The sequence below is a fragment of the Nycticebus coucang genome, chromosome 5 (assembly GCF_027406575.1).
Source record: "Nycticebus coucang isolate mNycCou1 chromosome 5, mNycCou1.pri, whole genome shotgun sequence".
NCBI lineage: Eukaryota > Metazoa > Chordata > Mammalia > Primates > Lorisidae > Nycticebus > Nycticebus coucang.
The window spans coordinates 93,548,689-93,561,026 of NC_069784.1; the positions used below are offsets into that span (position 1 = coordinate 93,548,689).

General features: G+C 40.0%; 1 protein-coding gene across 1 annotated transcript in view; it reads left to right on the top strand.

Moving 5' to 3' along the window:
• The first annotated feature begins 2,189 nt into the window (after positions 1–2,189).
• Positions 2,190–12,338, top strand: part of CALHM5 (calcium homeostasis modulator family member 5) — a 61,689-nt gene continuing 51,540 nt past the window's right edge. Inside the window, exon 1 of the mRNA XM_053591623.1 lies at positions 2,190–2,297. Coding sequence (XP_053447598.1) covers positions 2,284–2,297 — 14 coding nt within the window. The 5' untranslated portion in view covers positions 2,190–2,283. The remainder of the gene's footprint in view (positions 2,298–12,338) is intronic.

Here is a 12,338-nt window from a genome sequence, read left to right on the forward strand (position 1 = left end):
TATTCAACATTGGTCTCTCCAGAGTTAATGATTATGTCTTTGTTTCATTTGCTTAGTTGTTGCTCAATCTCATTTTATCCCCAAACTTTCTATCAGAAGTGTGAGTTTCCTCACTCTGTGTTCAACTGTATCTCTCAGGTAATCTGCAGTTATTTTTGTTTTAGGGCCAGCCTTTTTGTTTTACTCAGAACTACTGCTAGTTGGTTGTCCTAAAATCTCCTTCACCATCATTCTGAGGATGCTCTGTGGCTCTTTCCTGTTAATCTTCTGTTTCCAGATTCCTGTGCTTTCTTTTTTCTTCATCAGCCCCTCATTTTGGCAGAGCACATCCTCCCTGGGACACCTGAGAAAGGATGGATGGAAAGTAAATGCTTTTCCTCCTTCTATGTCCGAAGAAAATCTTTATTTTTTCCTTCATTCAACTGATCCCTTAACTAACAGTTCTAAGTTGGAAATAACTTGTCCTCAGAATTGTGCAGGCCGTGATATTTTGGTTTCTGGTGTTGCTGTTGAGAAGTCTGTACTGAGTTTTCTCTTAGATAGAACAATTTTAACCAGAGATCAGGGAGCAAACTGGGAGAGGGGGTTGCTTAATGGTTTTAACTGCTTGTGTTCTCAAAGTCAACTAGAACAAGGGGACTGGAGATCTCACCATTCAGTAGGCAGACACTTACCCTCTGGATTAAGTACAGTCCTTCCATGCTCAGCTATGCTGTGTCTTTAAATCCAGAACCCCCTTTCTCAGTCTTTTCAGGGAGTCAAACCCTCTTGCAGTTTGTCTACTGTGGTTCTGTTTTCCACTCATGTGCATTCAGAGGCAACTGCGACCAATTCCTGAGCCTGCTTGCAGGTCTGCAGGGTGAACTGGCTTGTTTCTGGCAACTCCAGCTGCATTCTCTTGCTAGTGTGTGTGTTAGGCTCCTGTTTAGCTCCTATCTGTCCATCTGCTCTCAGCTTCCACAGTCTTGTTTTCATCTCCATTCACTCATTCCACAGATACTTTGGGGCATCCACTAAGTGCTAGGTGCTGTTCTAGTACCATATCAGAAAATAGAATAAAGATGCCTGCTTCTTGGTGCTTGCATTGTAGGGATAAAAAACTAACAATTTTTGAGTAAAAGTGAGATGTGTTAAAAATCATAGCCGCTATGGAGGGAAAAGACAGAGTAAGAAGACAGGGAAGGGAGGCTGTAATTTTAAATGGGGTTATCAGGGTGGGTTTTATTGATGTCTCCACTTCCATTGTCTGTTATTTGAAAAATCTATTCACGGGTGGCGCCTGTGGCTCAGTGAGCAGGGCGCCGGCCCCATATACCGAGGGTGGGGGTTCAAACCTGGCCCCAGCCAAACTGCAACAAAAAAAATAGCCGGGCGTTATGTCAGGCGCCTGTAGTCCCAGCTACTCGGGAGGCTGAGGCAAGAGAATCACCTAAACCCAGAAGTTGGAGGTTGCTGTGAGCTGTGATGCCATGGCACTCTACCAAGGGTGGTAAAGTGAGACTCTGTCTCTAAAAAAAAAAAAAAGAAAAAGAAAAATTCATTCACTGTCAATTTATTAGGATTATAGGAAGGAACAGAAATAAATTTAAATATTGAATATACGTTTAAGCAGAAGCCTTCCATCACTTTTCAGTTGAGTTGACAAGTCATAAGAACGATAATAACATATTTACAAAATACCTACTATGTGCCAAGTACTGTTTTAGGAACTGAAGATACGGTAGAGAACAGCAGTAATAAAATAAAAGCTGGCCCTCAAATAGTTTACATTCTTGCATGGGTGGGTTGGGGGCAAACGACAAGAGTAAAAAATGTCAATTAGTGATAAGTACAATGTGAAGGAAGCAGGGGGCAGTGGTATACGGTGATGGTAGCTGGTACTGTTCTATGAGAACTGGTTTCATGGGATGACGCCAGAGCAGCACTTGAAGGGAGTGAGGGGGTGAGCTGCAGGGACATGTAGGAGAAGAGCATTCCAGGCAGAACAGCAGTTACAAAGGCCTTCAGATTGGGCAGCGCCTGTGGCTCAAGGAGTAGGGCACCGGCCCCATATACCCAGGGTGGTGGGTTCAAACCCCGCCCTGGCCCAAAACTGGAAAAAAAAAAAAAAAAGTAGTCAGATCAGTATATGTTTGGTGTGTTTCAGGACTAGGAAGCCCGTGTGCCTGGAGAAGAGGGTGAGCAGAGAATGATGGGAACAGGATCAGGTCAAACCTGCCCTAAAAGACTGCAGCAAAGACTTGGATGATGAGCTAGGAAGTCAGCTGGAAGAACGGAGTTGCAATGAACTGTGGAAGGTAGTGTCCAGCAGCTGGTTTCAGTCATTTTAAGTTTAAGATACTTTATAAGCATCCAAGTGGATATGTGCAAGCCTAGAATCCAAGGGCAGGTTCTGGCTAAAGATTTAATTGTTGGTGCCTTATTTTTTTTTTGAGACAGAGTGTCTAACTCTGTGTCCTAGGTAGAGTGCCATGGCGTCATAGCTCAAAGCATTCTCAAACTCTTGGGCTTACCGGAGTGCACCACTACGCCAGCTAGTTTTTCTATTTTTAGCAGAGACAGGGTCTTGCTTTTGTGAGGAGAGGGAATATTTAAAGCCCAGCTCACAGGCAACTGTGTGACCTAAGAAATTTATAATTTGTGGAAATGTTGGGAAGATGGTGAATCAAGGTTCCCCAATCATCTGTCTGTCTCTGAGTCCTTTTATTGTAAGAAGAGCATGGTTGTCTGTCATGGCTCTGCCCCACTTACCCTAGCTATCCCTTAATAAACCTAGGAAATTGTCCAAATCTCCCTACTATTTCTATGTTCAGTTATTCAGAGTCTTCAAGGAGATTAAAATGGCTAGAGCAAAGTAGGCCAGGGCAAGGCAGAGGTTACTCCCTCACCCCATTTCATTGAAAAAAGAAATAGCACGAACTGCATAAGCATTTTCATTAACCAAGCAGTACTTTCTAAATCAGGAAAAGTGAAAGTGGTCTTTCTGAAGATCTCTAGAAATTCATTATTGAGAAGTCTTTGTTATGGAATGCTCATATGATTTCAGTGGTAAGTCTCAGTGGAAACATTAATGATTTAGGATAGGCCCTTGAGGCTTTGGTTTAAGGTAGAATTTCTTAAGACAAGAGCTTCTAAAAACATTCCAGTCAGACCAGCAAATTCCAAATTAAACAATGTGAAGTGTTTTTAGTATTTGTTTAGGAATCATTTTCTGAACAAAAAAGTTTTTAATGGTTTAGTCACTTTCTTTTTCTTCCAGAGAAATGGTAATAGGATAACAGAAGTACCTTTTTGTGTGAAAGAAACATCTTGTGCTGTTTTCTCTATTTTTTACTTTCCAGTCTTTGTCATTTACACTTTTTGTCCAGGACTCAATAGAAGAGAGTCCCATTAATAATTGCCTTCCCGTTCAGATAATCTTGATTTCTAAACTCATTCACACCACTCTCTAGGGAATTTGTTTTACTGACAAAAGAATGGATCCATGCCATTTATTTGAGTTCTGAGGAACTCTATATATTTAAACCTCTGTATTTTTGATACAAAAGAACTGAAGATCAGAAAATTTGATTGTTTTAAAAGATTAATTCACAGAATTATCACAGTTGAAATATCAACTGCAATAACAATTTAAAACGGACTGGGGCCGGGCCTGGTGGCTCACTCTTGTAATCCCAGCACTCTGGGAGGCCAAGGTGGGTGGATTGCTTGAGCTCATGAGTTAGAGACCAGCCTGAGAAGAGCGAGACCCTGTCTCTAAAAATAGCTGGGCGTTGTGGCAGGTGCCTGTAGTCCCAGCTACTAGGGAGGCTGAAGCAAGAGAATGACTTGAGACCAAGAGCTTGAGGTTGCTATGAGTTATGATTCTATGGCACTGTAACGAGGGTGACAAAGTGAGAATGTTTCAAAAACAAAAAACAAAAAACTGATTGGTTTTATTGAATACACTCCTTGGGTGACTCACACTTAGGAGATACAAAAAGATCACAGAAATAGTTACTCTATCTGTCTAGTTTACTAGCCCATACTCCTTCAAAGCAGGGACGGTTTCTTGTTCATTGTATGAACATGGTTCTGGCACATGTTTGGCATTCGAGAAATAATTGATGAATTGATTGAATGTATGAATAAAAAAATGGAATACCAAAGTCTATGGCCTCAGAAGACCTTAACACTGAGCTTTGCTATAGATTGAATGTTTTCCTGTCCTTTCAAAATTCATATGTTGACACCAAATAATCAATGTGATGGTATTAGGAGGTGGGGCCTTTGGAAAGTGATTAGATCATGGGGGTGGAGCCCCTGTGAATGAGATTAGTTCCCTTATGAAAGTGACCCCAGAGAGCCCCTTCATCCCTTCCACTAAGTAAGGTTACAGCCACAAAGATGGCCACCTATGAACCAGGAAGTGGGTCCTCGCGGACACCAGATCTGCTGGTGCTTTGATCCTGCACCTCCTGCCTCCAGAACAGTGAGAAATAGATTTCTGTCATTTGTAAGCTACCTAGTCTGTGGAATTTTTGTTACAGTAGCCTGAAGAGTTAAGGCAGAACTTAGTTCTTACAATGAGCTCTAGCTCTTATTATGAGCTAACATTCTAAGCCCCTTATGTAGCTGTGAACTGAGAGATGCTCCCAGTAGATCCTGGAGCTGTTTCAGCATCGTCGTCTCTGAGCGATGTGGGATCCCTAAAGCTCAGTCTCCAGGATAGGGAACGTGTGAAAGATGGATGTTAAAAATGTATACAAGCAGTTGCTATATAGCTATTACTTAGGGTGGTCCGAAATGGGATAGAGAACCCAGATGCCAAAGCACAACTTAAAACAACACAGCATTTGTGGGGGATGTTGTAACCACTAGCAATCAATGGACTGTTGGTAAGCTTCAGCGATAGCCCTTGAAAATACCTTTTGAGTGTATACCCAGAGGACCAAAAATCACATTATAACAAAGATATTTGTACCAGAATGTTTATTGCAGCCCAATTCATAATTGCTAAGTCATGGAAAAAGCCCAAGTGCCCATCGATCCATGAATGGATTAATAAATTGTGGTATATGTACACCATGGAATATTATGCAGCCTTAAAGAAAGATGGAGACTTTACCTCTTTCATGTTTACATGGATGGAGCTGGAACATATTCTTCTTAGTAAAGTATCTCAAGAATGGAAGAAACAGTATCCAATGTACTCAGCCCTACTATGAAACTAATTTATGGCTTTCATATGAAAGCTATAACCCAGTTATAACCTAAGAATATGGGGAAGGGGGAGAGGGAGGGGAGGGAGGGGGGAGGATGGGCAGAGGGAGGGTGATTGGTGGGATTACACCTGTGGTGCATCTTACAAGGTTACATGTGAAACTTAGTAAATGTAGAATATAAATGTCTTAATACAATAACAAGAAAATGCCAGGAAGGCTATGTTAACCAGTGTGATGAAAATGTGTCAAACGGTCTATAAAACCAGTGTATGGTGCCCCATGATTGCATTAATGTACAGCTATGATTTAATAATAATAAAAAAGAAAATGCCTTTTGAGTTCCTGACATTGTACAATTGAGAAAGCATGGCCACATCAGCATAGCAGACTTCCTAGAGAACACAGGACAATGTGGTGTGGGTGTTGGGGAATGCAGGCAGGCAGTGTGGTTGGGGAGTTGGTTATTCAGCTGGCTTGTCAGCCACACCTGCACACGTGGAGAGTCAGACACTGGCACCTCCAAGTATACCAGATTTCCTGAAAAAGCCTGGCAAGGGAAGTATCTCATATAGGTTACTGCATGCTTTCCCTGCTTCTAAATAGAGTTTCTGTGTTGCCTAGTGAATGTTTTAAGAATCTTATAGGATGATGAGAGAACCTTTATGAACTCACTACTGAGGAGAGGAGTTTTTAGTAAAAATTTGGATGCCCGAGGAAGAAGTAGGGAATGAAAAGATATTTGATAATTATGTAAAATAAGTTTTGTTTTCTAATGGTATCTAAAGAGCCAGCATAGTAGGCTTATTTTATAAAATGTGCTAAAATTCATGAAAAATTACCCAGACCATGTTTACCCCATTGTTATGTTAAAATATACCAGAAAGCAGTGATAAATAGTAGCCATCTTACTGAGGCCTAGCAGAGTTCAAAGAATCTTATACACATCTGCACACTGTAAGGAAAATAATAACTATAGGCCCACCTTATATATTGAGAAGATATGTTCAGAAAGGTTAAGAAATGTGATCAAAGACACATGCCAGCAATTTTTTTTTTTTTTTTAGACAGAGTCTCAAACTGTTGCCCTGGGTAGAGTGCCATGGTATCATAGGTCAGAGCAATCTCCAACTCTTGGGCTGAAGCGATCCTTTTGCCTCAGTTTTTCTATTTTTAGTAGAGACAGGGTCTCGCTTTTTGCTCAGACTGTTTTAGAACTCATGAGCTCAAGCAATCCACCTGGCTTGGCCTCCCAGAGTGCTGGAATTACAGGCATGAGCCACTGTGCCTAGCTTGCCAGCAATTATGATGGACTATTGCATAGAGTTTAAGATAAAACAATATTCTATTCCTTGCATTTTAATTGTGGAGTATTCAAAATGATACATTACAATCGTTTAAAATATTGAGTTATAAGCATAGTTATATCAAAACAAATTTTCACTACAATTGGTTACTTTAATCTTGTGAAACTCACAAGGACGTGTAGAAAATTTGTTTTCAAATAGATCATCTGTATTAAAGATAAATTGAAGGACATCCTCACAATTTAGAAATTACTACAAATATTTGTCATACATAGTTCAGGATCGTACAGCATGGCCTACAGAGAGTATAAGATATGCCATCAGTTGCAAAAACAGATTTCTGCCAGCTATTCCAGAGGCTGAGGCAGGAGAATCGCTTGAGCGCAGGAGTTTGAGGTTGCTGTGAGCTGCGATGACACCATGGCACTCTACCCAGGGCAACAAAGTAAGATTCTAACCCCAAAACCAAAATAAAACAAAATATGTTTCTGTTTTTAGTTCCTAGTTTCATCTTGCACCCAAACTATGAGTCACTTTGAGTTTTACAAAGATAAAATCAAATTATTTACTAATCTCTTCCTCTCCATCCATTAATTTAGTATTGTTCCCTGCGGTTTGCTTCTAGTCATAAATGTTTGTGGTTTTTCAGGTGGCTGAAGTGAATGAAGTCATTGTACAACTAGGATGCTTTCAATCAGCTGACTAATGCTTTATATAAAATAAACTTACTTTGTTGTCTTCTATAGAACATAATATTTGACTAGGCTACTTATTAACAGAAGGTGTGGAGAGATAGAAGAGGGAGAAATATATTTCACAATCAATATATCTTTCAGGCAGCAATCATTTGCTATTCATATTGCTTTATTAAACCAGCATAAAATAGAAGAAAAAATTGGAATCAAGGCTTTGTTTTATTCTGTTTGAGAAGATTTAATTTTTTTTTTTACTTTTGATCAAATTTTGTCACTTTTTGGTCGTGTTTTTTTTCCCATTTTTAAAAACAGGTCATGCATGTTTCTTTTCTTTAATGAGCTAGAGTTGTATATTACAGAATGTTATAACTGAAAAGGCCCCTCGGGGTCCTCAAACTATGGCCCGCGGGCTACATGAGGCGGTGTGATTGTATTTGTTCCCATTTTGTTTTTTTACTTCAAAATAAGATATGTGCAGTGTGCACAGGAATTGGTTCATAGTTGTTTTTTTTTAACTATATTCCGGCCCTCCAACAGTCTGATGGACAGTGAACTGGCCCCCTGTTTAAAAAGTTTGAGGACCCCAGTGAACCTTTCGATTGTACAATTGAGGAAACACCTTGTTCGGCATTTCTTCCCTTTAGAGCAGGCTAGGGCATGGCCAAAATCAACATTGCCTGCTTTGATTTTTCCACTGCTTGTTGGACAGACCTGGCTTGGGGAATGTAGACAAGCAGGGACCAAAACAGGTGGTAAATGCCATCAGCCATCATCACTCTGGCTGTTGGATTGTTCTTCCTCCAAATAATTTCAAATAAATTACAGACTTAAACACTTGAATGGTGACGTTATTTCATTAAATAAATGTGGTCGATATTTTACTTACTAAACATCTGATTCTTTCTTTGGTTTCTGGTTAGATGAGCAGGTCAATGTTAAGGGCCCGGAGTGCAAATAGCCTATTAAAAAGCAGGGGATTAGCGCCCTCTAGCATATTTCTGAGTCACCACTTCAAGAAAAACCTTTTATAAAATATAACTGAAATTAACATGTTCTAAATACTGAGCTGGGCCCATCATACTGCCTCATTTTAATTCCCACGAAAATCATATAACATACGTTGAGGTAGTTCTATAAGTAAATAAGGCTAATATGCAAAGTAGTGACAGCCACTTCATATGTAAGACTTGTGGGTGGAAAACCACAGACTGTACTGAGGGAGGCAATGATGAATAAGAGGTCCCGGATCCCCAGGACCTCTCCGTGTAGGAGGAGAGACAGAACTCTGGAAAGGAGTGTTGCATGCGATAGGCATGTTAGGAACTATTGCACGTTATTTATTTTTAAGCGGTGAGAAAGCAAAGAAACAGAAATGCTGACTTTGGGAGTTTTGAAGATAACTTCAATGAAGAGGTGACATTGGATTGAGTATTAAAGGAGGAAAGTGATTTGCCAAGTGGAGAACAGAGAAATGTCAGTCAAGGCAGCAAGACAGGGAAGCGAGAGGGCATGGTATTGAGGGCGACTCTGAGATACACGCACAGGAAATGTAAGGGGTTCACAGGGGTGCTGGAAACCAGGGTACATGGCATAAAGTGGGCGCAGAGATGTCTGGAGCAAGACGGGGAAGTGCTTCTGTGCTCAAGTAGAAGCACGGAACTTGTCCTCTGGGCAACTGGGAGTATTGAGATTTCTCATCTGGAAAATAATGTAATTGGATTGCTTTCTATTTTTTGCTTTATAAATGGGGAACTACAACCCAGAGCTAGGAAAAAATACTATTAATACAACAGATATATATAGCATAATTATAAAGCAAGCATCACTGTCTCCCTCACTCTGGGATAGAAATACAACATTGGATTGCCCCTCTCTGCCTTTCGAGTCATAATCTCATTCAAGCCTCAAAGTTGATAACCTGGCAGGGCGCGTTGGCTCACACCTGTAATCCTAGCACTCTGGGGGCCAACGTGAATGGATTGCCTGAGTTCAGGAGTTCAAGACCAGCTTAAGCAAGAGTGAGACCCCATCTCTAAAAAAACAGCTGCGTGTTGTGGTGAGCACCTATAGTCCCAGCTACTCAGGATGCAAGAGAATCGCATGAACCCAAGAGTTTGAGGTTGCTGTGAGCTATGACACAATGGCACTCTACCCCAGGGCAACTGAGTGAGACTCTGTAAAAAAAAAAAAAAAAAAAAAAAAGGTTTATAACCTGTCCTGATTCTTAATCACTTGTTTTTCTTTGTAGTTTTATCACTTACATATACATCCTCAGAAAATAGTTTAGTCTGGACTATTTCTGAATTTTTCTTAAGTGGAGTCATAATAAGTGTACTTGTTGTGTTTGATATTTGTTCCTCAGTATTACATTTTAAAGATTCATCCTTGTTGATTGTGGCTTATTTTACATTGTTGTATAATATTCTCTCATTTGGATATTTCAGTTTATCTTATCTGCTGTTGTATATTTGTTCTTTGATTATGTTTACCACTTCTTATGTTGATTTTTACTAGTTATTTTACTAGTTTATTGCCAATTCTTTGTTTTTTTTTTACCAGCAGTTATAAACAGTACTGCTATGAGCTTTTGTATTCTGTATCCTGTTCACATGTTCATAACAGTGTCTAGATTTATTTTTTAAAATATTTTTAAGAGTAGTTTTAGGTACACAGCAAAATTCAGAGGAAGGTACAGAGTTTTCCCATGTATCTTCTGGCCCCATTCATGCACAGCCTCCCCATTTATAACATTCCCCACCAGAGTGGTGCATTTGCTACACAGGATGAATCTACATTGACACATCACAATCACCCAAATACACGGCTTGCATTAGTGGTCACTCTTGGTGTACACATTATAGGTTTGGACAAATATACAATGACGTGTATCCACCATTAGAGTATAATCCAGATTTGTTGCACTGTCCTAAAAATCTTCTGTGCTCTTTTTATTCCTCTCCTGCCCCTTAACTTCTGGTAACCACCAATCATTCTACTGTCTCCAGAGTTTTGCTTTTTCCAGGATGTCAGATAGTTGCAATTATATGGCATGTACCCTTTTCAGATTGTCTTCCTTCATTCAGTAATATGCATCTAAATTCCCTTTATGTCTTTCCATGGCCTGATAGATCATTTCTTTTTAACATTGAATAATATTCCGTTGCCAAGACATACCAGAGCTTATTTACCATTTATCCACTGACTTAATTAAAGACATCTTGCTGGTTTCCACATTTTGGCAATTATGAATAAAGCTGCTATAAACATCCATGAGCAAGTTTTTCTGTGGACATAAGTTTTCAATTCCTTTGGGTAGATACCAAGGAGCAAAACTGCTGGAACATATGGTCAGAGCATTTTAGTTTTGGAAGAACTGCCAGACTTCCTTCCAAAGTGGCTGCACCATTTTGCAGTCCTGCCACCAATGAATGACATGTTCATCTTTCAGGAAGTTAATTGTGATAGGACTGTGTGGCATAAACTACAGTGGGGTGACATAATAAGGTCCTGGACCACATTCAGGGGGCGTGGAGAGGAGAGGTCCAAACTGAGGTGTGGTTCTGAGGCAGAATCAAGCTACACAAGAAATGAAATGGCACCTGCCAGGAACCCTGATTTTCTAGCTTGAAAAACATCACAATCCTGGAGTAAAGAAAAGGTGTTCACGTAAAATGAGTTCTGAGATAATTGCTGAACATACAAGTGAAGATGTCTGCTAAGGAGTTAGAAATGCCCATGTAGAATTTAGCAAAGAGCAGGGCTAGAGATTGAAAATTTGGAAATGTTCACATACATTTGTTTGTCCAAGCCACAGGAAAGGAGAATAATGATAACTGCTGACACTTTTAAGCATTTACAGTGCCAGGCACTATTATAAGAAGATGACATGTATCAACACAGTTAATCTTCATAATAACACAGTCAAGTAGGTAATATTATTTTCAGTTTAAAGATAGGAGAACAGAAGCACAGAGATTAATTAGCTTGGCCAAGGTCATTTGTCAATCATGGAACCAAGAGGGAGTGACTCTGGGTGTGTAGGTGGAAAGGACTGAATTTTAGTTAGTAGCAATAGTGATTCTTGGGAAGAGCGAGGAGAACCTGGGAAAGAGATTTGGATGAATAGTCATGGAGTTAGGGGACCCCAAAGAGTGTTAGTAGTAGCCAACTGAAATTAGTTTAATATGGTAAGTACTGCAGGGGCGTGCAGCTTCCAAAGGAAGTTGGGTACAGTGCCTCAGTAGAATCACACATAGCGAAACTCTTAAACTAGCTGTAAACAAAATTTATTCAGGATTGGTTCATTGCCTTCAAAAGGAAGTGAAACTCTTATTGAATCTAAAACTGAAATATAGAAAAATAGAAAATAAATAATATTAATTATTATTAATATAAATATTATAATTAATTACATTAATATTATTGATTATAATAATAAACATAGAAAAATAGTTTTTGGCCTTTGGTTGCTTTCTCAGGTAAAGTGAAAAGAAAAATTCCTCCTTAGAGCAGTTCAGTTACTTGTGTGTATGGAAAGATGTTGGAGAATGGGGGAGGTAGTAGGGTGGACAACTGTGCCCAGGAAACAAAACAGAAGCAGCTGAGCTGAGCAGGAAGGAGAGCAGGAGTCCCCACTGGGCCCCGCCTACGCCTTCACCACCCCCACTGTGGCTTGGTGACTCTGAGGAAAGTGGATGGGAGTAGGTGTCCAGGTGTCCTTTAGCTGCACCTGGAGCCTGCCTCATGACCCTGTCTTCTTCCTGGTGTTACCTGTTCCTCTCTGGATAAGCTACCTACTGTTCATCACAAGGTTGGAAATTCAAGGTACTCATGGTACTCAGGCTCAGACAGTCATGACCTCTGCAGAGGGGCTCATGTTCAAAGCTGAATAAAACAGGCATGGTGCTGGCTGTGCAATAAGAGAAGAGAAAAATCTAAGTCTCATTCATTCATTCATTTATCAGTTTACACAGTATTCCTACAAATATGTTGTATAGGACACCTATAATTTCTGAGGTACCGTGTCAAGACCTGTAGAGCCAAAAGGGGAGTAAGTCCGTAACTTACCATCTAGCTGGGGAAATGAACAGCAAAATGACAAGCAGCAAATACAAGATGATAAAGTGGTCACATGT